Source organism: Gobio gobio (assembly GCF_949357685.1).
Source record: "Gobio gobio genome assembly, chromosome: 13".
Lineage (NCBI taxonomy): Eukaryota > Metazoa > Chordata > Actinopteri > Cypriniformes > Gobionidae > Gobio > Gobio gobio.
The window spans coordinates 23,378,518-23,400,997 of NC_137106.1; the positions used below are offsets into that span (position 1 = coordinate 23,378,518).

General features: G+C 38.6%; 1 protein-coding gene across 1 annotated transcript in view; it reads left to right on the forward strand.

The window, feature by feature from the left end:
- kcnh1a (potassium voltage-gated channel, subfamily H (eag-related), member 1a) overlaps positions 1-22,480 on the forward strand; it is a gene marked incomplete at both ends in the record, with an annotated part of 89,978 nt that overhangs the window by 22,950 nt on the left and 44,548 nt on the right. Inside the window, one exon of the mRNA XM_079832988.1 lies at positions 15,504-15,930. Within this exon, the coding sequence (XP_079689114.1) occupies positions 15,504-15,930 (427 nt within the window). The remainder of the gene's footprint in view (positions 1-15,503; positions 15,931-22,480) is intronic.

Consider the following 22,480-nt stretch of genomic DNA (forward strand, 5'->3'; position numbering starts at 1 on the left):
ACTTATCTCTCAACTTCTGTTTCCCAGTTGTAGCCAGATTCTTCACCAGTACACAGTCTCCTTTTCCAAGCTCACAGAACTTCACTCTCTGATCATAGAGTCTTTTGTTCCTCTGCTCCGTTTTCTGTGCATTCTGCAGTGATAAATCAAAGGCATTTCTCAAATCCTCTTTCATTCTCTCTACATACTTCACATGCTTTTCCCCTCTTCTCTCATCTCCAGCATTTCCAAAGCGTACATCAATTGGAAGACGAGCCTCTCTCCCAAACATGAGATAGTAGGGAGAAAATCCAGTAACTTCACTCTTCGTGCAGTTGTACGCATGCACCATCTGACTCACACTCTGACTCCATCTCTCCTTCTTAGAAGCATCCAGGGTCCCCAGCATGGATAACAACGTTCTGTTAAACCGTTCCGGTTGCGGATCACCCTGAGGATGATATGGTGATGTACGAGACTTTCTGATCCCCAGAATTCCAAGTAACTCTTTGATCAGTCGGCTCTCAAAGTCTCGACCCTGGTCAGAGTGTATCCTAGCAGGTAATCCGTAATGAACGAAAAACTTCTCCACTAGAATCTTTGCAACCGTCAGCGCCTTCTGATCTCTTGCAGGATACGCTTGTGCATAACGTGAAAAGTGATCAGTTACTACAAGCACATTTGCTACTCCACTCAAGTCTGGCTCAATTGATAGGAAATCAATGCAAACAAGATCCATCGGTCCACTGCTTGAAATATGATTCAAGTATGCAGATCTTTGCGGCAATGTCTTCCTCACAATACACCTCCCACAATTCTTCACATATCTTTCCACTTCCCTTGACATATGAGGCCAGTAGAATCTGTCCTTGCACAGCTCAGTCGTTCTCTCAATCCCCAGATGACCCGACTCATCATGTAGAGAATTCAAGACTTCCTGTCTGTAATTTCCAGGCAAAACCAACTGAACTTTCTCTCCTCCAAGAGAATTCTGTGTCACTCTGTATAACAGATGATTACGAATAACCAACTTCTTCCCTTGTTTCCTCAACAAAGTTTCCAACACATCTGAACCCTTTGTTGTTTTCAGACACTTTCCAGATTCCACCTCTCCCATCACTGGACCAATGACAGGATCTTCGACCTGTGCCAATCTCAACTCCTGGTTAGTCAAGGAATCTCCCTCATTAGTGTCCAAACGAATCGGGCAAACATACAATTCTGGAACACTTTCAACTCCAACACCCAACTGATCTACCAGTCTGTCATCCCCTTCTTCAGACCAGCAAGTACTCTTCACACGTCCACAAATTGCTTTGACTCCTGATCTAGAAATATCCATCCAGTTAGTAGTTCCATCTGTATCCACAGGATAACGCGACAGTACATCAGCATCCACATTCTGACTTCCAGCCTTATACTGTAGGTTAAAATCATACGTGGCTAATGCACTCAACCATCTATGTCCAGTTGCATTAAGTTTTGCACTTGTTAGAACATATGTAAGGGGATTGTTGTCAGTTCTTACTGTGAATTTTGTTCCATACAGGTAGTCGTGGAATTTGTCAACAACCGACCATTTCAGCGCCAGGAACTCCAACTGATGAATAGTATATCGTTGTTCCGCCTCACTCAGTTTCCTACTTGCGAATGCAATTGGTCTCAACCCCTCAGGGTACTCTTGATTCAAGACTGCTCCCAGCCCTTTCAAACTAGCATCCACATGCAGTATGTACGGCTTAGATGGATCAGCATACGCCAGTACCGGTGCATGAGTCAAACACTTGATAATAGAATGAAACGCTTCGGTGCATTCGTCCGTCCATCTCTCTCCAAATGATTCCTTCTCTTGGAAGTATTTCTCTTTCTTCTCCACCTTCTTTTTACTCCTCACAGGTGCATACCCTTTGGTCAATTCCGTTAAAGGCCTTACAATCTTGGAGTAATTCTTGACAAATCTGCGATAGAATCCGCAAAATCCAAGAAACGATCGTAATGACTTCAGATCATGAGGTATCTTCCACTCCTTCACAGCCTTCACCTTCTCTGGATCTGGTGTTACGCCTTCCGCACTCACAATATGTCCCACATACTTGACAGATGGTTGACAGAATTGACACTTGTCAACTGATAATTTTAGCCCAAACTCCTCTAATCTATCAAGCACTTTCATCAGTCTCTCTTCATGTTCCTCCAACGTTCTTCCGAAAACAATCAGATCATCCAAATACACAATCACTTGTAGTAAGTGCATGTCTCCAACTGCTCTCTCCATCAATCTCTGAAACGTTGCAGGAGCTCCAGATATCCCCTGAGGCATCCGCTCAAATTGATAGAATCCAAGAGGACAAATGAATGCGGTCTTCTCTTTATCCTCAGAAGCCATTTCAATTTGATAGTAGCCACTTCTCAAGTCCAACACCGAAAACCACCTACTTCCCGTCAGACAATCCAAAGCATCTTCTATCCTCGGCGTTGTATACTGGTCAGGTATAGTTCTGGAGTTCAGAGTCCTATAATCAATGCACATTCTAATAGCACCATTCTTCTTTCGAGCTATGACTATGGGTGACGCATACGGACTCCTCGACTCCTTAATGATTCCTGCTGCCAGCAGATCCTTCAGATGACGACGCACATCATCGATGTCAGCTGTAGCAATCCGCCTCGACCTCTCTCGGAAAGGTGTACTATCCTTCAGCCTGATAGTATGAGTAACATCCTTCGCTTTCCCCACATCCCACTCGGATATGGAAAACACATTCCCACGCTCAGACAACTTCTTTCTCAATCTTCCTTCCCAATTACTTGGTATTGGAGAATCACCAAAGTTAAAGATATTCGGATCCACTTTCGTCACAGATGTCTGTTCTCTTTGCATCACAGTCACAGTATCTGTATGAAACACATTCGCTATCACAGTTCCTTCAGAAATAGCTATGTCCTTCCCAGTCTCATTACACACCAGCAACTTGAAACTTTCCTGATCCACATCAGATGAATGCAAGACAGACGAAGGAACAAACACTCCAGCAGGTAACTGGTTCTCATCAGTGGCTTCCACAATCAGAATATCTTCTCTAGTCTGTTTTTTCAGATCCACTTTACACTCAGCATACTTTTCACCATTCTGTGGTATCTTCAGATCTCCAGGACCCATCCACTTTACACTCCCTTCCGCACAGTCAGACACTTCTTCCTTCCTTAGCCACTTCTCAATAAAAGGTATGGAAACTTTCGACTGTATCCTCAAGGAATGTACCGTATCAGAAACTTCTGACTCCTGTCCCAATGAAATTAGTCTTTGGAAGAAACTTGCATTTGTTCCGATAATAACAGGAACCTGTTTAGGACCCTTAGGTTCTGGACACACCAGCGCTAACACAGGCACGGTTTTCTTCACTCCTGTGAGCGACTCAGGAAATGACACGTCCACAAGAATATATCCCTTGTACGGATAAGTACTAGCACTCAGTCCCCAAATCGACAATCCACTCAATGGTTGAATTGGAACATTTGACAAATGTTTCTCATGAAAATGCTCAAAGACAATGGTAACTTGTGACCCACTATCCAGCAATGCACTGCATGAACATCCATTCACTTCCACTGAAATGGTAGAAACTGGACCCACAAGACCTCTCGGCACACAATCCTTCTCACTGTTATCAGCCATTCCCTTCTTTGAGAAACAATCTGGACCACTGGACACAGTAGAATCATCCTTTGCTCTGCTCACTTCAGTTTTAGCTCTATGGAGTGATCTCACCAGCTTTTGAATCACTTTTCCAGTATTCTCTGGCGCTCTGCATTTAGTGGCAATATGTCCGTCTTCACCACAACGGTAACAGAAGAAATCCTCCTTAGGTTGCAACCTTTTCTCAGCATTTCTTCGCAAAGGCATATCTCTATAATTCAGCCTCTTTGTCTGAATCTGCTCAGCAGTTGAGTTTATGCTCATCACTTCCAGACGTTTGTTCAACTTCTGAATCTGCATTTTCAACTCTTCCACCTCAGTGTCTCCACGAGTATTCTCTCTTTTCTTCTCCTGCTTCTCTGCAGCAGAATCAGTCCTCATGGATTCAGCAGAACCTTTAGAGGAATCTTTTCTCATCTTCGATTTCAGCTCTTGAAGTTCAGCTCTAAGCTTCTTTACCACGTCAGAATCCACTTCAGAATCGGTTTTCAGATTCAATGATTTCACTGGCATTCCAATCCTACGTCTTGCAAGCTCATTCTCTTCAGCTGTCTTTATCTCATTCAACAACTCCAAGAAACCAGGAGGTCTGGCTTTTCTTTCTCTTAGGCGCAGTTGTAACAACATCAGGTCAGAATCCGCAGAAGCACCTCTGATAAGTTGTTCAAGTCTCACTCTATCCATTGTCTGTGACATCAACCCTCCTTTCTGCACAACTTTCGTCAATGACTTCTCTAATCGTGTCAGGAAATCAGACAGCATTTCTTTAGGGAATTGTCTCAGCAATCTGAATGCAAAGTAAAGGTCTTCACCTGATTCAGATGATCCAAAGGTATTGTCTAGTGCCTCCAAGTACTCCAAAGCACTAGCCTCAGGACTTGAAAATCTCACCACTTTCACAATATCAAAAGCAGGACCTTTCAAGCTCTCCAGAATTCTTCTTCTCTTTTCTTTCTCTGAACACTCACATTCAGATGTCATCATTCTGGCCTGTTCCAACCAGTTCTCGAAACTCTCTTCTCCAGCCGGAATAGGAATGATACCAGAGAACATCCTCAATCTTCTGTAAGCATTTGAATCTCCAGAAGGTTTAGTCTTCTCCAACAGATCACCAACAGCACGAATGATAGACTCAGGTGATGCAGCATTTGAACCAGACGAATGGAACAATGATCCCAAATCACTCATGGATTTTCCTTCATCACAAAGAAATTTTTTCAACTTCTCTGCGAAATCAGACACATGAACATCAGCAGATGCTACAATAACTCTCCATGGATCTTCACCATCAGCTCTCAGCAACTCAGCTGGTATGCGAGATGAATCAATTACTTCACGGCATTCACACAATACCATCACAGTATCTGGAGTTTTCCCCTCTTTGGAGTCTCTTACTCTCACTTTGCCAACAGCTTTTATGGTTTGGACGGCAGTTTCAATGCATGCCACATCCGTTGTTGATGGTACTCCCAGTAACATGATAGCATGATTCTCATCAACCAACGCTTCATTACACCACTCTGTAAGCTCAGCAGCCAAAACTGCATCATCCTTGAACTCCATCTTCAAGCTTGAAAAGAGTAAGTATCAACTTCTTATGGCTTCTCAAATCTTCAACAGGATCTCAGGAAAAGAATAATCTATCCCGGACGAGCCCCCAAATTGTGTAGCGCCCCCTATGCTATGAGTGTAACCCAAGCGACGCTCCGGATTCTTTAAATGTGTCTCTCGACGTGCAACTATGCAGTAATGTTATTCTTTCCCTTTTAGTCTAGGAATATGTCTCTCCTAAATTACTTCAAACAACACAATATGTTAAGTATAACCAAAAACAATGATATTTATTCACACACAAATGAAAGAAAATATTAAATGAATTAAATCACATGTATTGAATGATAAATGATAAATAAACTTCAAATGTAAATCAACACTTGTCTCGTACTGCTTATTTTCTCTTCCAGAAAATAATTAACAGTTCAATTCACCTTCACTTTGTAACTTTAAGTGAATTAAATCACTCTATATTCTTCAAATAGAAATGAAAAAGATCAAATTACTCAAATAACCTTTACAGTTATCTCACATAACTCAGAAAAACTTCTCAATACTCACTTTATCTTTTTGGAAAACATAAAACACTTTAAGGTACCTTTTGAGTGATCACTCGTATATGCGCGCACACACTCTCACACACACACACACAATGTCAAAGTCACCACCCAACCCCTCGTTGCAGGCCTGGTACCGTTGCTAGAGTTCGCTGTGGCCTAGAAACAACAAATGGCCTCTTCACTCTATTGAGCAAATAAAACAAAAACGAGATCACCTGAATTCCTCAGTCAGCAAACTCCACAGTTTAGCAGCTCTTCATCCTCCACGAGCACACACGAACACCCTGGCTCTTACATGACGTAGCAGCTCACCATCTTCTTCCCCGACAGCAGCAGACGAAATCCAGATCTCAACCGATCTAGAACGCTCTCACAGAGTCCAGCGAATCGGTGTCCTCTTCGCACGGATCAGATAAACCCAACGTGCATTCCAGAGTCTCTAAATGTCCGTGAATCCAACGCACTCTCTTACTAAAGTAACTGTCATCACTATGAAATGAACACCTGACACGAACTCCTGTACGGAGTAGCTTGTAAACACTTCACAAATGCTTTTAGAAAGCCCAAAATGAATAAATGCACAAATTAAACACTTATGCAGCACTTAAATTACATTTTTTTCACTTCAGCGATCAGAACACACTCTCCAGCCAACTTCAGCGTCTCATTTCAGAATCCCTTCCCTGTCAATCTCTTACCCCTCTCACCCAATCAGAATCACCCTCTGTCTAAGCAGGCGGGATAAACATAGAGCAACAGCCAATGAGAATAAAGAAATACAAGCTTGCTAGCCAAAAGCACATTTTCGCTAAAGTGCATTACAGACAACCTTTAATCTTCCTCGTTATTCTTAAAGCAACCCATACCAATTATATTCTTCTTCACATGAAACACATTATATCACTTATAAATCCTATAAATGAACATTCTGAATTAATAAGAATATTGTTTAATCAATAATAATTCCCTTCTCACTCAGAATTAAATATTTCTGTAATATTCTCAGAAATAAAATATTACTAACACACCTGGGTTACACATGAATGACGATTCTTGATGCAGTGCCGCCTGGGGGATCGGAGATCACGGTTGTTCAGCTTAGGCTTGCGCCCTTGTCCTTTACGCACTGAAATTCCTCCAGATTCCTTGAATCTTTTAATTATGTTATGCACTGTTGAATGTGAAATATCCAAATCTCTTCCTATCTTTCTTTGAGGAACATTGTTTTTAAACATTTCAATAATTTTCTCACATATTTGTTGGCAAACTGGCGATCCTCGGCCCATCTTTGCTCCTAAAGGATTAGACCTTTCTTGGATGCTGCTTTTGTACCAAATCATAATCACAATCACCTGTTGACATCACCTGTTTCAAATCACATCATTATTTAACCATTTTACCTCATTACTAGCCCTAAATCGCTCCTGTCCCAACTTTTTTTGAAATGTGTTGCAGGTCTGAATGACAGGAAAGGATGCATATTTACAAATGACATGAAGTTGACAAGACAAAACATGAAATATTTTGTGTTCATATTGTCTGCAATGAAATACAAGTCAAATAAATTTAGAAATCACTTCTTTTTTTTTTTTTTGCGTTTTCCATACTGTCCCAACTTTTTCTGATTTGGGGTTGTAGCATAAACACCATCAAACCGATTAGAGCTTCGAATTTTCCAATGTTTCTCTATGGCGCTGACACCTAAAGATGTCCGAGTTCCGGTCCCAGCCCAACTGATACTCACCTGCTATTGGTTCATCTGCATTCGAGGGGAGGGGCTTACCGATAGGTCAATTGAACTATGGCTTTAATACTGGCTTAATCTAAGCCCTGTCTGTGAAACCAGGCCAATATGTCTTTGATGTAATTTAAGATTAGAATTTCTGTGCTGATTTGGTGCAGTTTAGCTGAATGGATTTAAACGTGATATAATGGGGCTGTGAGTACTATACACTGTATGGCTACCTGAATGCATATTTAACAATAAACAAACACGCAAGGGACCAAGGAAGTGGAGAACATTGCCCTGTGTGGGCCTGGTAATAGACATGAATAATGGCCCCTAAGAAAGGAAAAAGTGAAGAAAAGCATCAGGCTATTTTGCTGGCTCTCATTACAGAGAAAACCTAGCTAGCATTGATGTTACAATGCAATATAGGGGAGATCTTAATAAGTTGCTACATAGGGTCTGCTTGTGTTCTTATTTGAAATGCACCAAGGGGAAGGACGGCAACAAATGAACAAAACTGCACTCTTCTGAGATGAGACTCACAACACATATTTTTTTTCTCCATATTTACTCCAAAACACCTGATCAGAATAGCGCCGTATTAACAGCCCTGCAACATTAAACGAATCATTTGTCTGAGTACTTTGTGTGAGGGATAGTATTTAAGCTTGTAATGGAGCAAATCTTTGGTGCTAATTAATATTGACCGGGACGCATGAGAGCGGAGCACACAATCCCTTTCATTGATCTCACGCTAAGAGTTCTTTTCCATGCTATCATATTTACACTTTGAATTATTATTTAAAACATTTGAGTGCTTTTGAGTAGAAGGTAGATCTTTATTGGTGCGCCTTTACTTCTATTTTGATTCTCTATATGTCTCTCTCTCTCTCTCTCGCACGCTCGCTGCATACGGGTGATAGTACGGTAAAGTTAGGGAGTGAATCGATGGTGCGTGATTCGCTGTGCTGGTGAGGTTGGAGTCTGTGTACAGAGATGAAGCTTTTGCTCTCGATCAATCTCTGACCGTATAACGATTTAAACTGAGCTGTCTGTCTGCATTTAATTGAACTCACAATCAATTTCCGGTACTGCCCAGAGGATGAGTGCAATCTTTCTGCCTAATGTTAACTGCCGTCACACCCCAACACCTGCATTCCACAGCATTCAACAATTATTTGTTCTTAAAGGGATAGTTCACCCAAAAATTTATATTGCGTAATCATTTACTCAGGTCGGCATGAAATCAAAATTTCGAAAGGCATGTGATATATCTAACTGTGAGCAATTTATCCATGCATATGTTTCTTTTCTTTTTTTTAACTTTGTAATGTTTCATCAAAATATCATAACTGGACCTTCCCGTGAAAACAACAGACTTCTCTGTGACGATGTATACCAGACCTCTTAAATCATTTAGTCCACTTAAACCCTGTTCCTGCAAGCTCATGTTCATCTGCCTCCACTTTTGAGAGCAATATCTCAAAATCCAATCAACAATTGATGCATAGAAGCAAGTCTCCGCCCAGCATTAGTTACACTTGGATGTACGTCACAATAGAGAAGAAAAAATCCTTCACTTGTAAATGCGTCTTGAGTTTGTTCTAAACTTGTATAACTTTGAACAACTGTGGGACAAAGAACATACTGTCAAAGTCAGGGTTCATTTTGTGGACTATTTTGTGGATTAAACAGTTGAAACATTCTTTTAATAATCTGAAAAGAAATTCCTTCAGGTTTGGAACAACATGAGGATGAGTAAATGATAAAAGAATTTACATTTTTGGGTGAATGACCACTTTAAAAAATGTTTGTGAATATATATTTGCTGTGATTCTCTAAAGGAACACACACACACACACAACTCACACTTAGACACTCACACACACAATCTAACTCAAGTTACAAATGAATATGATACCAGCACATTCACCCACTCAGACGCTCTTCCCTCCCACTTGTACTGCGTTGCACACACACACATACACATACACAGGATCCAAGCTTTCATCTTGCCCCTGGGCATATGGCTTTTCAGAGGGGCTGTCAGCACCAGTTTACCGTGATCAGCTACATCAAACTCATCAGATCTGTCTGCGCATGCTGCCGGGCTTTGAGCTCAGCAGAACCAGCCTAAAAGAACAGAGCACCACCATAAATAACGGTATCCTTAGAGAGTTATGCAACACAGGGCGAATTAGATCCCGAGGTGACGAATTTCTGATGGAGAATAATGTACGCTCTCTGGTGTTTGCTTTCTAACTGATTTTGTTTTGAAACTACAGATGAAACAGCTGGTAAACTCAAGTTCACACTGAGGTGAACCTTAACAGACACTTTAGTTATTTTACAATAGGAAAGTATTCAAAGGATACAAATGTTATTTAGAAAAGAAAGAGGTTGGATAGTACTGTGTGCACCACTGAGTTTATTGAGACCAGGGCCGTAACCACCATATATAGGGGGACCAGTACCCCCCAATAATTGGAAATGGCCAAATTGCCCCCCCCCCCCCCCCCCCCCAATATTGGATATTTCTTAATGCTGCTCTCCATTACGAAATTGCTAGACATACTAACAAAAAAGTGAATGTCTGCATATTTTTAAATAAAATATTATTTGCAAAGAGTTAAAATGGATTACTTCACAACTGTAATTAGTTCTAGATCTTCTTTTACCCTTCTTATTTCTTCTTTATTCAATTAAATACATTTTAATCCTTCAAATAGCCTATGTAATGTCTTTAAAGGGGTGATGAATTGGGAAATCAACTTTCCCTTGAGCCTTTGATACATAAAAGTTCATCGTGATATAAGAACATCCTGTAAGTTTCAGAGCTGAAAACGTCCTTGTTAGTCAAAGAAAAGCTTTTATAGACACCAGGCCCAGAAAACGAGAGATATCAGAATATGTCAACCACTGACGTAATAGGATGCAGAAGCACTGCCTCAAGCCCGCCCACCGACTCGTGGAGCTAAACTACCGGTTCCAGCTCACGTGTGTAAGACATTGTGTGTTTGTTCGCTTCATTTCACCACTGAATCGATTGTAAACAAGATAGAGGTCGAGACTGGATTTGCAGACATATTGAGATTAAAACACAATGTTGTGCCTTCTATATTGGATCCGACAGGAAAGGTGCAACACACTTACACTGTAAAAAAAAAATCAGGTCTCCAATTGAAAATGTTCTAGTGACCGATCACATCTAAATTTTGAGTTGGTCAAATTTAATTTCTTGAATTTTAATTGAATTAAATTGCATCCATTCACAGAAATTCTATTTGGCCAACTGAAAAATTTAGATGTGATCGGTCACTAGAAAATTTTCAATTGGAGACCTGAATTTTTTTTACAGTGTATGTGAGTAAAACATGTTTTTTACATGTGTTAGTATTGCATTGTTATAGATCTTTGAAATCTATTGATTACATACCTTAGCACGTGGTCACAGGCTGGAGAATCCTCTAGTTGAAGTGTTATTGCTTCATTCGTGATCATACCCGGACTTGTAACGCTATGGGCCAGGGATCGGACTTGACTTTTTTAAAAGCCCAACGTCCCCAGGGCTATGAGTTTTTCAGCCTGCCAGGCTATCTTAAATAGTGAAATAACATTCCTTTCTTGCACGCGCGCGCGCGTGTGTGTGTGTGTGTGTGTGTACGGTTCGCGGTTATATTCACTGATCTGGCGACAACATTCCAATCAATCGCGGGTGGATGAGAGATGAATCTTTGTGTTTGTTTGATAAAGATATTTTGCAAGTCCTGTGAGCGATTCCCCAGACGCTTTCAAAACAATCCCCACATGTACTGAGAGGAGCTGAAGCTCATTAAATATGCAAATCTTATCCAATCCTAGCCATGGGCGTTTAATTCCAAGTCTTCAGTGCGGCACGCCCATCAAAACCGAGCGTTTCTTCAGAGAGCCTCAAAACCAAGGCAGAAAATAGCCTATTACTAATTCATTATGATGTTTCTGAATGTAAAAACGCAAATGTCATAAGTTGACCTCAGACAACAGTATATAAAAATAAAACTTTAAATAACCCCCCCCCCATCCTTTAATTATGTAATTTCTTTAAATAATAAACACCCCCCTCAAAAAAAAAAAAAAAAAAAAAAGACTACTTTGGTTCCCCCAGTGTTCAAAACATGGTTACGGCCTTGCTTGAGACACAAACAGAAGTGCTAATAAACATTATATTATTACTGTTTTACTACTGTTGACGTGCTGAGCAGCCATTTTGGATTCTGAAGTTTCCGAGTCAAGGGGGCATTCCAACTGAGAACTCAGAATTTCCAACTTCCAAGTCCGGAAAGTTTTTTTTTTGCATTGTGCTGCTACAGGGAATGATAGAATATTTCGTTTTGTCACACAAGCCTGGCTGTCACCTCTTAAATGATGATGAGCACTGAGCAGCATTGTCTTCCAAACTTTATCACAATTTTTTTTATGAACAATGAGCTTTCCACCATAATTCTTTAATTAACATGCCCCAAACTCGGAAAGTCAACGCTTGAAGAAAATCCACAGCTTCTTATTGGTAATTATGACATTGTGGTGTCGTTTATGAGTGTTCATCTCATAAATACACCATTATTCCGACATAACCCAAAGGCAGCATTAGTGCATCATCATATGCTGAAATTGCTTGGATGGGAAGTGTGCTTCCATGTTTTTTTCAAACTAACACACTCTATGGCATATTGTTTTACTATACATACACAAAACGGTACACAATCTCATCAGCAAATGACAGTACATACTTTTAGTGAATAAAAGAATGCCAATTGGAATGCAACCAATATTTATTTTTCCCTAAGGACAAATACAAGGACTACGCATACATGCACACAGCCACACACACATCTCTATGTTCCATCATCTGGTACAGGTGCATATTGTTATGGCCTACAGGGAGAGCTGTGTGGTTTTTAATAATCTAAATCCTCCTCAGGTGTTTCATTTCAAAACTTTTGTTTGCATAATTATCTTATGTTGCATAACCCTCATCTGATTTCACAGAGACATCTGTCATCGTTTCACATTGCCTTAGCAGCGGAAGCTTGATTATTAATGTCTGCGATGCCTGTGATCTCACTAATAGTCCAGGCTCAGCTTTTTCACGCTTGATTTAAAGCGCCATGCTTTTGTTTGCAATGACTGTTCTTGTATTCTTCTGTTGACCATTGTCACTATCTTTTGTTTTTGCCCTCCTCATCCCTCTTTCTTTTTGCATGTCCCTTGCACTGCCTGTGTTTGTTGTGGGCGAATGAAGAACTGGAATCATCGAGCTGTCACTCAAGTAGGCCTTTCATCTCAAAACTCAGCATTTGATTGATATGCTGTGCCTCAGGGCATCAATCAGACATTGATGTAAACCTAAAGCAGTATTAGATGTGACCCTATTATTATTTCAGGTTTCTAATCAAATCAGTCAAGAGAATCTTATTTTTCAGATGAATTTTTGTCATTTAAACTTGTGTTTGGTGTGTATTAAACTGTATTGTCTGTGTGCATGTGTCAGTGTTTGATATGTTGATTGGTATGTAAGGGTGTTTAAATGAGTAATTGACCCAGAAATAAAAAATACTGATATTATTTATTGTTCAAAGCCCATTTATAAACATATTTTCACACAATACTTTATTGCTCCAAAAAGCACTATAAAAGTAGTCCATGCTTCTTGTGCACTATATTTCAGGTCGCCGGAAGTCATACAAAAAATCTGTGCAAAGAACACACCAAATTACAAGTATTTATTTAAACTGGATCATTAAATGAATGAATCAGTCTGAAAACAGTTCCCAGAGACCCAAATGAACCATTACACTGAAAGAAATTGGCTCAAAAGAATAATTTGTTCACTGATCTGTTTTTTTTTTCTGTTCCACAAACTGATTCAGTGATTTGTTTGGAGCGGTTCTCAAGTTAAAGATTAATTGAGAGAAAGCTTATCAGTGAATGAGGGTTTGTTTACAAGACAACGGTGTACTTAAAACAGACAACAACGTTGTCAAAATGATCTCACGGATCTGTGAAAATGACTAAAAAGGCTGTATTATGCATGCCATGCCATTAGTTGGCGATGTCACTTTGTCAAAAAACACTCCGCAAACACGTAATACACATAGACCGTAAAAAAAAATGGAAGCCGCCCACCGTCCGAATATGGACAGATTTGGGACAGAGTCTGTGCAGTAGAGCAGAACATTTCATTATGTTGGTGTGTAATAAACAGTTATGGAAATGTAGAAATCAAAGCTAAAGCTCAAACTTCCTCTCGGAAATCCTGAAAAAAGTCAGTTAGTGCCTCAGTGACAACTTCACTCAGAGAAGCCGTCAATCTCAGCTGTCAATCCTGACGTCACACCACTCGTTTTTATAGCATCTAATAACTAACTAAAACCAAACGTGTTTAAAAAACGAACACTTGAAATGAAATCATTGTGATACAAACTGCCTAAAATGACAGAAGATGTAATTTGATTGTTTCGTTTGTCTCGCGTCCATTAGAATACATGCAGGGTGGGGGTTATGACCTATACTGGGACCAACCACCTGGGGGCAATCGAGATGCCTTGGCTTCAGTTTTTAACAAGAGTGCGGCAGGCTTGGTAATACACATGCCCTCACCGTTTTCACAAATTCACATTTTTGTTACATTGAGATAGTAAAGGCATCTTTTCAGAACATTGCACTTTGAAACCCGTTTTTAAAAGCGTTTTCAGGCCCCCAAAACGCTGTTGTTACAAACGTATAAAAAGTTGAAAACGGTGTTGTGTAAACATACCCTAAAATTTCTGTCTGTAGTTAACACAAAGCTATTATATGGACAAAATGTCTTTTTATGGTGATTTTTTTGGTACATTTTCAGGAGTTTAACATACAGGTTCTTGATTAAATAAAAAGAAAATTACAGCCTACAGGTTTGGAATGACATGAGTGTAAGTAAATAATGACAGAATTTCCCTTTAATAAAGAATTTATGCACACTGACTTGAATTACTATAGTATCACAAAGCAGCAGTCCAATTTTTTTCCAAAATGTCCTTTTTAGTTTTTAAGTACAGCAAACTGGCTAAAAAAAGAAAGTGCCTCATTTCTTTTTTTAGTGTTTGTTCGAAGAGAACTGGAGAAATCACTTGAAGTGATGTAATTTGTATTTGTAATATCTAACCAATTAAATCCCAGGATAAAAAGATTTTATTCCTGATCTGAAAGAGTCTTTGATTAAAAAATGCACATGGTTTGAATATTTAAGACAGACATTTTACATATTTAATAGTTTTGGCCATTCCCCCACAGCAAGTCCCAACTGTTAAGCTATAGTGTGTAATGATGTCCTTGTGAGTATAGTGGTTTGTTTGATTGACGTGCAGTGCTCTCAAGACAGCAGTTTTATTCATGAACACGCGTTCATAGTTCACACAGTTAAGGATTATATAATATAAAGGAATTCAGCCAAATATTAACATTTATTTAATCATCACTACAACTAATAGGGGTTCGTTTTCTGCTCTGTTCCTCAGAATAATGATAACTCTGTTGACAAGAAATTATAAGAAAAAAATAGGAATAAGAGGGGAAACATATGTTGACAACACAGAAGTAGCCTACACTTTTAGAAAAAAACTAGTACACTTTGGTTATTTTTGGATACATTCCAGCATGTTTGTTCAGATCTGAGGAGCTCTTTGTTCTGGCTGCTCAGGTTCTGTTTCAGCTCTCTGTATTGTTGTTTTCAGAACGCTGGCTTGGCAGACACCTGTACATATTTATAAATGTAGAAAATTTGTGCCAAGAGAGACTTTAAAAGAACTTTATTTTGACTGAAGAAAAGAAACGGTGTCTGTAGAATTGCTTTGGCCTACAATGATTATAATTTGATAGATGGCTGGATGGATGAAAGCACATCAAAACACATTTAAACGATTATACTGTATGTTTAATTTTCTCTGTCTCTCTTTCTCTCCCTCAGGGTATCAGTAGTTTGTTTAGTTCGCTGAAGGTGGTTCGGCTGTTGCGTCTGGGCCGGGTGGCTCGTAAACTAGATCACTACATTGAGTATGGAGCTGCTGTTTTGGTTCTGCTGGTTTGCGTGTTTGGATTGGCGGCTCATTGGCTGGCCTGCATCTGGTACAGCATTGGAGACTATGAGGTCATTGACGAGGATCGTAACACAGTGCGTACGGACAGCTGGCTTTATATGCTCGGTGAGACCGTTGGGACACCCTACCGCTTCAACACCAGCGCAGGAAGATGGGAAGGTGGACCCACAAAGGATTCTGTCTACATCACGTCTCTGTACTTCACCATGACCAGCCTGACCAGTATTGGCTTTGGAAACATTGCTCCAACCACAGACGGGGAGAAGATCTTCGCCGTGGCCATGATGATGATTGGATGTGAGTTTAAAAGCTTTATATACTCCCCATAAACACCTGAGTGAGAAAATACAGTGCTCATATACGTCTATTTATGATATGAGAACAAGTCATTGTTGTGCTTGTAAGTATTGTGGATTTAGTTCCACACAATATCATGCAATAAGGTACTAAAATGTACAACTTCTAGTTCAACCATCAAGTTCAGGGCTCAGCAATAAGGATGGCCCACTGGCTGAGTTATGTCTTACATTTTTGTTGATCATTTTAAACATTTAGTTGACATTTAGAGACATTTGGGTGGAAATTCAACTTGTCAACTAATGTAGGTGAAATGATCTAACTGGCTAACATAGATGAGGTTTTGTTGAAATTGCAATAATTACTTGTGATAGTTGGGTAGCATCAGTACGAATGGGTTGAATATCCTTAAATACTTGTTTTATATTTTAAACATTAAATTAATACAAAAATGTGAAAACATTTAAGTAAATGTAAAACATTTTAAAAAATAAATAACAAATGTAACTGTAATTCACAAAACAAAAAATGGAACAATAAAAACATTTAAAGGGCCAGCAGAAAAATCCTTCCTGTTTAGCCCTGATGTTTAACTGTTTAAGCTAACAATTATAGTGACACTTTAGGAATATTTGAGACCATTTATGAATATTCGGCTACCATCCACAGATATGCGTATTTCTTAGGGTGTAACAATATACTGTAAAAATGCTACAATATGTATCGTGGATAGTGACAATCTGCATTGTGTATAGTTCACTCAAAATAAAAAATAACTGTGTGAGAAAATTTCAAGTTTACAGATCTTTAGTGTCAGTGCAACATTAAACTACTATATTATTCACTGAAGAAAATGATAAACGCAACACTTTTGTTTTTGCCCCCATTTTTAATGAGCAGAACTCAAAGATATAAGACTTTTTCTATGTACACAAAAGGCCTATTTCTCTCAAATATTGTTCACAAATCTGTCTAAATCTGTGTTAGTGAGCACTTCTCCTTTGCCGAGATAATCCATATGGCATATCAAGATTCTGATTAGACAGCATGAATATAGCACAGGTGTGCCTTAGGCTGGCAACAATAAAAGGCCACTCTAAAATGTGCCGTTTTATCACACAGCACAATCCCACAGATGTCGCAAGTTTTGAGGGAGCATGCAATTGGCATGCTGACTGCAGGAATGTCCACCAGAGCTGTTTCCCGTGAATTGAATGTTACCATTATTCTGGTGTCACCATTGTCCTGTGCGTTGGGTTACCAGAACCCAGTCCAAACCTATTCATTTCAACCCCCAATGTAATACCAAATTTAGCATTTGGTAAATTTTTTGTTAACCTTTTACCATATGTCTTGGAGCATTGCAAAAATATTGTATTGTAAGTTCTGTATCGTGATATGTATCGAATCGTGACATGAGGGTATTGTTACACCTCTAGTATTGAAGATGTACTAGAAAATGTGAGTGAGACTCTTTGTGTCACTGTGAAAAGTGTGAAAAAGTGTGTCAAACGTACATACCAATACGCGTTAGACCATTCCCTTAGATGTAGGCCCAACATGCTGAACAACCACTTGTTTATTGAACTTTGGGGCTATTTCTTTACTGGTTATTGTTTCACTGTTGGGCTGGTTACTGGCGTTGTTGTTTTTGTCATTACTGTTGTGATGTTCAGTGCTCATATTTTTACCAAATGCTGTGTTTGTTGACACCGTTATTGACCGTTATTGAGGTTTATGTCTTAAGTGTTGATGGTCTGTGTATCTTCTTTTAAAATCCTTCGTTTTGTTGCACGATATCCTTTTTATTGAAAAAAAAAAGAAAAAAAGGCAAGCTACAGTAGCTTTGTAGGACAGTGAAACAATGCATCATATTGATTTCACTATTTCTGGTTTCATATTTTAGCTACTGTATGTTATTTTAGCTAGTTACTTGGGTCAAAAACCTTTGCATCATGTTGCCATGATATTTTCCAATGTGAACTGATTCGTTTCGGATCACATTACCAATTCAAATCTGTTTTGATTTGTTTGTGACCGTTTCTGCTGACTGAGACAGCTACCTTTCATTTGGTTCTGTTAGCAAACAGTGATTTGTTACAAAGAAAGATGAGTGAAATAATGGAGTGTTGAATCTAGAAATGACGCCTGCAGGGTCATCCACGGCGGCGCTCTCTTAGATCATCCTGCCATTGAGCAGTGATTCACCACTCAGTTCCATTATATGTGCTATTAAACATGACCAGCTGCCAGTACGCTGTTATTTATATGGTGAAACTCCCTCAGGAGAGATTATTAGAGTAAACATAAGCTGCTTTCTGAGCAAACAATCATACAGAACATATCTAGGTTTAGTAACTAAATAGAAAGCGGAGGGATTTAGAATTTGTGTACAAATTTAAATAGTAAAAAGATATTTAAACCAATATTTTTTTTTAAGGTAGGACGAGGCTGTTTTGTCACATAAAAGGAAAACATTTAAGAGTTAAATTTTTTTTATTTTTTTTATCTTACTTAGACTTGTTCTACATTGATTTGGATATTTAATTGTCCATGCTCATTTCACCTTTACATTTAGATTACTTTTGCCATTATCTAATTTTCTCATATAGTTCATCTTTAAAACAAGCAAATCTCAGAATTTGTCTTGATGTTTTCATACTGTTACTGTACCATGCTCACTACTTTTCATACATAATATTACATGTTGTGTGTGGAAGCTTGAAAAAAAAAAATGGTAATTGCAACTTTTTATCTCGCAATTCTGACTTTTTTCTCACAACTGCGAGTTTATATTTCACAATTCTAACTTTATAACACGCAATTGCTAGATATAAATTCTTTTTATATCTCACAATTCTTTGGCATAAACTCGCAATTCTTTATAACTCGCAATTGTGTTTATAGCTCACATTTATGAGAAAATAAGTCCTAATTATGTGTTATAAAGTCAGAATTGCGTGATGTAAAGTCAGAATTGCATAATGTAAAGTCACAATTGCGTAACAAAGTCAGAATTGCGGGACAAACTCCCAATTGTGAGAAAATAATTCAGAATTGCGAGTTTATCTTACAATTCTGACTTTACATAACGCAATTCTGACTTTATAACTTGCGATTCTGACTTTATAACACGCAATTGCTAGTATAAAGTCAGAATTGCAAGATATAAACTTGCAATTGAGAGTTTATATCTCACAATTCTGACTTTATATTGCACAATTCTGACTTAATAACTCGCAATTCTGAGGGAAAAAAAAGTCGCAATTATCTTTTAAAATGTTTTATTCTGTGGCGGAAACCAGCGTCCATAATTGTGATTACCTTTTAGCATAATTCATTTCAGTTTTTAGTGTTTTATTTTTAACGTTTATTTAGACAAAATCGTATGGAATTTTAATCATTCGTATTGGCCAGAATTCCTGTATCAGTGTATCCATAGAACATTTAAAATGTTCTATTCTGGGAAAATGATTGTAAAATGTTAATGACTTAGTTTGCACTGGACATCTCACATAACAGCCCATATCACTGGACAGCCCATATGACATAATTACACATAAAGGAAGTAAAAAAATGAAATATTACACAAATATATGAAGGGATGATTGCTGGCATTTCTTTTGAGCTGTGAAGTATCAATTCACGTTGCATTACATAATAGCCTAGATGTCATGTTTTATGCTCATTTAACTACAGTTAATGAAAATGTTCAACTGGCATCACATCGCAGTCTGTTCTCAAACGCTTCAAGGTGATGTGAACTTGCAGGCTTTTGTTTCACAAGCGCATTTCAGATTTCTGAAGCCTGCTGATGTTTCATCATGTTTATAGTGACGGTTGAAATCAGTGCCGAGTGTAAACACTTGATTGGAGCACCGTTTGCATCATTTTCTCAAGGGCTTTATTCCACAGTCTAGAGAAGTTGTGAGAGAAATGATTCTCTTCTTTTGAAACAAATACAGAAGTGCAGATGCTGATTTCATGGGTTGCTCGGGGAACAGGGCTGGCAGCAGGTGCTGGAATGCCCGCTCTGTTGCCACGCAACCGCTGGCTTGGGGCACTAGTTTAACGACCGATTGAAAATGTAAATCCGACTGAGACTGACTAACAGGTAGAGAGCTTGTTTTCTTCACCTATAGCAGTTTGAAGATCGCCTGTGCATGTGCTGATGTACACGTGCAGAGGTCTTTGAGACGGTGAAAACCATGAAGCAGCTTTTATCTTTCTCCTGCAGGAGTTTTTTGTCAGCTAATGGCTTCATACATATTAGATATGCGTTCATGAGGCACGCATAGGAAAATTCATCTCAACACTGTGAAGTTTTTGTGTTTTGCCGTGTTTGATTGATTGCTTAATTTCCTCTTTATGTTCCTATTAATTTGCGCAAGAGCACCAGGCATTAATGTTCCTCACGTGTTTTTAGAACACGTGCACATGTTGTGATGTCACAAAAGGGCAAGGGTTATGAATATTGATTAGGCTATGCACAAATCGTTGAACATGATGTTTTAATGTTTTGATAAATAGTCAGTGATGTACAGTATCAGGTTTATTCAGACTGATAATGTCAAAGTCAAAAGTGAAATGTAAATCAAAACGTTATGACTAAAAGTTGTACAAATCTGATAAGCTACAAATTCTCTAGCGCATCGAGATCCTACGTTCTCATTGCACAGTGATCTGATGGAGCTATCGTTATTGTTGACCAATTCAAGTGCTCAAATTAGATATTTTATTTGGAAAATTCAATATGTCTGACTCTGTCTTTGGGTTTTTGTAGCTCGGTGCAAAGGTTTCCAGTTTCTGATTCACCCGAATTCACCAACTAAAACAATATCATTCCAAATCTGATTATTTGTGTATCCGATTGGAATCTGATCTAAAATTATTGACGTCCACATTGGCTTTGTTCAGACCGTCAGTCCAAATCCGATTTTTGTGCATATCCGATTTAGCGAGTGTGAATGGCAAAAGAAAATCACATGAAATGCGATTTTTACAAATTCGTTTCGAGCTACATTCATTTGTGGTTTGAAATCCTATCAAATCGCATTTCTGGAAATCCGTTTCAGTCGGATTTCCCATGGTTTATGTGACTTTCTCACGCCACGTAAAATGTAAACGTCAGACGTTGTTATATGAAACAAGGTTGTGTTGTTGCAAAGTGCTGGGCGAGCGGAAAATAACAATATAACATGTTTTGAGACCGGCAGAGACGACAGCACGGAATAAATCTGCGCATACCAGCCTCCTACGTTTCTCCTGGACAGTCCCTCATTTTAGATCAGATTCCAATCAGATACACAAATAGTCGGATTTGGACTGACAGTGTGAAAGTAGCCATTGTGTATAACTGTTCAGACTGTGCTGCTTTTTCGTTTTCCGGGATATCTGCATTGGTATGCATTGGCAATGACATTAAGTTGGTAGGCATATGCAAAAAAAAAACGCAACATAGAGGGGTTTGCAATACAGATCTTATTTTATTTACAACATGACATTGTGTAGCCGCCGCACGCTGGACTACAGAAACGTATAGGCTAGTATGATCTGTTTTATCGCTGTCCTCTCCGCTGGTTTCAAAACATGTCTCCATTATACTTTGCAACAACACAACCATGTTTCTGCAGCAACTTTCAGCATGTTTCTTATAACAACGTCTGAATTTTACATTTACGTGGCGTGAGAAAGTCACATAAACCAGGCAAAATCTGATCAGAGCGGTCAGACTGAAACGGATTTCCAGAAACGCATTTCATGTGATTTTAGGCCATTCAGACTTGCTAAATCTGATCGGATTTCAAGCGGATATGCACAAAAATCGGATTTAGACTGACAGTCTGAATGTAGCCTAAGGGCTTGTTCACACAGAACGCGTTTTTGCTTTGAAAAATGCGAGACGTGGGCAGTGGAATGGGGAAAAATCTAGGGCTGTAACGATTTGACCAAAAATAAAAACCTTGATTAATTGAACATTTTACCTCGATTACGATTAATGAACGATTATTTTTCTTTTTTTACTTCTCTATTTTTTTTTGCTTTCCATTTTTTGCCCTCATAAGGTTTTTGAGTAAGTTCCTGATAAGGTTTTTACTGTAAATATGTTCTACTATTAAAGGTGCTAGTGTTGTCACGATACTGGAATTTCTAACTTCGATACGATACCTAAAAAAGTATCGATATTCGATACCATTTTCGATACCACGGGGAAAAAACGCTGCATATACTGTCAAATAGATATTTTTTATATAATTAATTTTTTTTTGTCCGTCTATTGAAAGTCGAGGAAATAAAAAAAATTCTTCTGAGAGATCACTTTATATGATAAAGCTTTTTCTCATATATAAACGTTGATCAATTACCATTACAATTATCTCACAAATATTTGCTAACTAATTGTTTTGCAATAGCTTAGCTACATACAGCACAAGGAAGCTTGATTCAAATTGAATTTTAAAAGACGAGTAAACAGTAATAAAATAAGAACAAATAAACAAATTAATAAATACAAATAAATACAATAGAATAAAGATACAAATGAAATAGA